General features: G+C 45.0%; 1 protein-coding gene across 1 annotated transcript; it reads left to right on the top strand.

Annotated features, from left to right (window-relative positions):
• The first annotated feature begins 705 nt into the window (after positions 1-705).
• Positions 706-4545, top strand: LOC149375966 (uncharacterized). Its single transcript, XM_089595201.1, has 5 exons — positions 706-1770; positions 1831-3277; positions 3502-3659; positions 3745-3897; positions 3997-4545. The coding sequence occupies exons 1-5, from the start codon at positions 706-708 to the stop codon at positions 4543-4545; spliced, it is 3372 nt and encodes a 1123-aa protein (XP_089451327.1).
• The last annotated feature ends 1026 nt before the right edge of the window (positions 4546-5571 follow it).

The following is a 5571-nucleotide window of genomic DNA, read 5'->3' as shown; positions in this document are numbered from 1 at the left end:
TGTTATTGTTAGACTATCGATTCTCCTCTACTAGGCCTGGCTTTTCCGCGCGCGCGCGTTCCCGCTCATTAACGACGCGTGATCACGTCTCCCAACGAATCTTTAGGTGTCTAAAAATTCTCAAAATTCGAATTGGATGTTCGCACTGAATTTCTTGCTTGCACAAACCGACACTCGCAGGCCATTCCAATCCCCATCAGACACAAATGGGACGAGTCGTTGGATTTAAATGTTCTTCCAACGCTTGACCAGTTTTTCAAATTCATCCACACAACAACTTTCCATTTGTCTACGATGGAGGACGAAATCAGGCGGGTGAATCAGGAAACGGGGGCGAAGCGTCAAGAGGACCGAGAATTCGAGACAGCTGCGAAAAGGGCGAAGAGCACGGGACAGGCGACTGCGATGGTCACTAATACGAATGCATTTAAATGTTCGAGCTGCGGAGAGGTACACCGCATCTACTCTTGCCCGGAATACAACAAGTTGAGCGTCGAAGAGCGATGGAAAGTTATTCAACTGAAAAAATTGTGCCAAAATTGCGAAGGAGTACACTCAGAGCACTGTAAAGCAGGGTCCTGTAAAACATGCGGCGAGCGGCATCACACGTCTCTCCATTGCGACTCGAAGAATGCGAAACCAAGCGCGTGACTTGGAGTGGGCGAGCTAGAGACGACCACCCGAGCCGCACAGTCACAGCTAATGATGAGCGCAGTTATTCGAGTCAAAAATGCGCAGGGTAATTTCGTCGAAGCACGCGCTTTTCTTGACACATGTACTACGGCCCATTTTATAACCGAAAAATTCGCGCGTGAATTAAAACTTCCGTTAAATGCGTGTTCTATCCCCGTGGGCGCGATTAACGCATTAAAAACGACTACAAAGTATCAGGTCGAGATTAATTTCCGGTCACGTACAAGCGATTTCGCGAAAACTTTAACTTTTCTCACCATCCCTAAAATAGCCGATTTCGTACCCGATGAGCCTTTTCCACGGTCGTCAATAGCTATCCCACCAAATTTGAAACTTGCCGATCCCCGTTTTCATATTCCGAGTCCAGTAGATATGCTTATCGGCTCCGGAGCCACGTTATCACTTCTATCAGTCGGTCAAATACGCGTTTCGAACGGGAGCGATTTAACGTTGCAAAAAACACAATTAGGTTGGGTGATTGCGGGTGGTATTGCGAATGACAACCTCAAAAAATCAGCAGTGACGTGTAACTTAAGTGCTTTAACCGAACAGTTAGCGAAATTTTGGGAAATCGAAGAGGTTAAGAACGTAGTGGGCGTATCAGATCCGGAGTCTCTATGCGAGCGGCATTATGTAAAAAATACAACACACGATCAAACCGGGCGGTATATTGTGCGTCTTCCATTTAACGAAGAAGTAGCGGATTTAGGAAACTCTCGCGCGCAAGCTCTTCGTCGGTTTCATGCGATGCGCCGAAAATTGCAAGCAGACGATGAACTCAATCGCGAATATACGAAGGTACTTGACGAATACATAGCACTCGAACATATGACGTTGTTGCAAAACGAAACACCAGACGGATACTACATGCCACATCGTACGGTCGTAAAATCGTCGAGTAATACGACAAAGGTGCGTGTAGTATTCGACGCGTCCGCGAAAACTGACAGAGGCGTCTCGTTAAATCAAAAACTACTTGTAGGCCCCACCATTCAACCGAAACTTTTCGAACATTTGATGCGATTTCGATCTTATGCGTTCGTCTTAACCGCAGACATAGAGAAAATGTATCGGCAGGTATTAGTGCATCCCGACGACAGGTGATATCAGCGTATTTTTTGGAATCATGGGAAAGAGATCGCGGTATACGAGCTAAACACGGTCACGTTCGGAGTCGCCTCTGCTCCCTATCTCGCGATACGAACGCTTCACCAGTTGGCGGACGATGAGGGGCGCGATTTTCCGCGAGCAGCAAAAATTTTGAAACGCGACTTATACGTTGATGACCTGTTAACAGGTGCAAATTCGATCGAAGAACTTGCGATACTTCGCGACGAAATTATCGGTATCTTGGGGCGCGGAAAATTCAATATTCGACAATGGGCATCCAACCATCAATACGCGTTCGATACGCTAGATCGGAAAATTTTTGAGAGTGATTTTGCGGTAAAGACGGAAGCAGTTTCGAAAACACTCGGGGTAACTTGGGATTCGCGAGCGGATACGTTTATTTATACCGTCAAGGAAATTACAATTCCGAATAAAATCACGAAGCGCCATATACTTTCCGAAATTGCAAAGATTTTTGATCCACCGGGCTTATTGGGGCCGGTAGTTCTGTACGCAAAATTAATCATTCAGGAGTGTTGGAAACAAAAGTGTGATTGGGACGAATCAGTACCGCAGGAGTTGTATTCGCGATGGGTGGAGTTTGCGAACCAGCTGTCTCTCATCCGCAATTTTGCAGTAGACCGGAAAATCCTTATCGATAGGCCTACGAAAATCGAGTTACATGGATTTTGCGATGCGAGTCTATTAGGTTATGGTGCATGTTTTTATTTGCGTTCAGTAGATCGGTATGGAAATTGCGTTGTGCGTCTGGTATGTGCGAAGTCGCGAGTAGCTCCGGTAAAGTCGAAAACGATCCCGCAACTGGAACTATGCGGTGCCCTGCTCCTCGTGAGATTGTACAGTGAAATGCGTCCATCTCTAGAATTTGAAATTCATAAAGTAGTACTCTGGTCGGATTCAACGATCGTATTGCATTGGCGTAGAAAATCACCGGAAACTCTTAAAGTTTTCGAAGCAAACAGAGTTAGCAAAATTCAAGCGCTGGACGTCGTTCACGAATGGATGCACGTGCGAACGAAAGATAATCCGGCTGATGCACTGTCCCGAGGTCAATTATCTACCGAGTTTAAAAAAAATCGAATGTGGCTGAATGAACCTGAGTGGTTGAAAAAATTCGAAAGCGAGTGGCCGAGAATGGCGTTAACGTCACCGAGTGAATTACCAGGTCTTAAGAGCAAAACGTGTCTTTTAGTAAATTCAGGGGTAGAAATTTTTTCGCGATTTTCCTCATATTCCAAGTTAGTTAACGTGATTGCGTATTGTCTTCGTATGCGTCGTTCAAATAAGTTCAAAGGGAAATCAATCAGCGTTGAAGAAAATCTTGAAGTGGAGCGTCGGGTGTTAAAATTAGTTCAAGCAGAGCAATTGGCTGAAGAAATTGCGCGTGTATCTGCATCTAAAAAGGTAAAAAGTGCACGGTTAGCAGCGTTCGATCTATTTGTTAATGAGCATGGTATTTTACGAGTTGGCGGACGCTTAAAAACGCGAAAATTTCCTTCGATCAAAGGTATCAAATTTTATTACCATTGCACCATCATGTATCTGATTTGATAATCCGAGATGCGCACTATCGTACTTTGCATGCGGGAATCCAAACTACATTACACACTATAAGACAGCGTTTTTGGTTGTTCGACGGAAAACAACAAGTTCGAAAAATCGTACGAAAATGCGTAGATTGCGTGCGTTATCGCTCTAATCCGATTCGTAGTAAAATGGGAAATTTGCCATCAGCACGCGTTACCGAGTCAGGCGCGTTTACTCACGTGGGAATAGATTTTTTTGGGCCGATGTACATCAAAGAGAAGAAACTGCGGAATCGTAATCGCGTCAAGGTTTATGGTTGTGTGTTTGTGTGTATGGCATCGAAAGCAGTGCATATCAAAATAGTGAGCGATTTAACCACCAAAGGATTTTTAGGCGCATTTAAGCGTTTTTTGCGGCCAACGCGGCATTCCCAAACACGTGTTTTCGGACAACGGCACGAATTTTGTCGGAGCAAGTAATGAATTACAAGAAATGTTTGCTCTGTTTAACTCCGACCAGTTTCGTGACAATGCTGATCATTTCGCAGTCCAGAGAAACATCATCTGACATTTCAATCCGCCGCTTTCACCACACTTTGGTGGGATTTGGGAGTCGGTAGTAAAATCGTTTAAACACCATCTTAAGCGAGTGATCAGCGAACAACTCTCAACCTTTGAAGTACTTAATACCCTCGTTATCGAAATCGAAGCCATTCTTAATTCTAGACCACTTCATAGTATATCGAATAATCCTAATGATATAGCGGCCATCACGCCGGCACATTTATTAATCGGAAGACCGTTGAATTTTTTCCGGAAGCTGACCTTTCTTGTGCTCCAGGTAACCGATTGTCAGCATGGCGTTTCACCACGAGAGCACGACAAGATTTTTGGAAGCGATGGCACCTGGAATATTTGCACGAACTTCAACGTCGACAAAAGTGGAGCAAGTCCAATCATGAGATCAGTATCGATTCCGTCGTCCTCCTCATCGATAGAAATCAACCCTGCATGCGATGGCGGCTGGGGGTTGTCATCGAGATCCACCCGGGCGCTGATGGCATCGTACGAGTCGTCACCGTTAAAACTGAGCAAGGGAGCTTCAAACGCAACATCACATCGTTGTGTCCACTTCCGATCTCATCGTCACAAGAAGAAGACTAAATTTTCGATCGTGTTGTCTGTCTTATATTAAACCGATTTGTGTAAACATCGCTCGAATTGTAAACACACTTACACACCACTACACTCTCACACCATCGTACGATTCGCACAGTAAGCACTTTTTCGAATACGCTACACATATGATGTTTTCGATTTGCTCGCCTTCTCTCGCAACGGGGGGAGCATGTTTAGTCGAAATGACAAAAATTCGTAGACCGCCTCGTGAGCGATGGAGGATCAACCTCGCAGCACGCCGAAGGTGGCAACACACCGAGTTCACACAAAATTCATCACATATTCACATATGCAAGCGCCGGTCAATTTCTTTCTTACCTTCATCCTTTTTCTCCTTTTGTGTCAGTTGGTACAATTAATCGCTCTCGCGCCAACTCATTAAGTCTCTCTCTACACTCTCATTAGCTAAACATTTCTCTCCTTCTCTATCATGCACCTGCATCTCCATCTCCTTTGCTCCCATTAAGTGTCCTCGGGTCATAGGTCTCTCCCCCTCTCTTAATTGCTTACATCATTCTCTCTCTCTCTTTTCCCGGCTTTTCACATAAGGTGTAAGGGATTGATGGGTCCTGACGACTGCAGCGGGTAGGAGAATTAAAAAGGGAAGGGGGGTCTTGCGACTACTTTGGGTGGGTGATTTGGGTCAGTTCCGAACTATCTGTCTATACAAAGCGGTCTACAGTTGTCAACTGCGATCTCGAGTATCTGGCATAGTTGGGTATTATATTCGTCCTACTGGTTTCTACATCTTTCCTCATCATCATCACGCACACGTGTATCTGAGAGTCACCTTTATGGGGTTAATTTCCCTCACGCTTTCCTTTTTTATCATCATTGTCATCTGCATCATCTTCGAGAAGCTCTGCGTGCTGCGAGTAAAGCACGGCGAAAATCCGCTTCATGGACCGTGCGACGTTTTTCGAGACACGTGCGGACGCGCACGTATACGTTTTCTACACGCAATAAACAAGTACATACTCTTGATTGCAGGAAGTTTATCTTTAATTTATTGTTTAACCTCACTCGTTTGTATTTTTCATTA

Source organism: Copidosoma floridanum, unplaced genomic scaffold, assembly GCF_036245765.1.
Source record: "Copidosoma floridanum isolate Cflo_tuat_1 unplaced genomic scaffold, Cflo_Japanese_pri ptg000002l, whole genome shotgun sequence".
Lineage (NCBI taxonomy): Eukaryota > Metazoa > Arthropoda > Insecta > Hymenoptera > Encyrtidae > Copidosoma > Copidosoma floridanum.
This window is presented reverse-complemented; position numbering and strand designations above follow the sequence as displayed.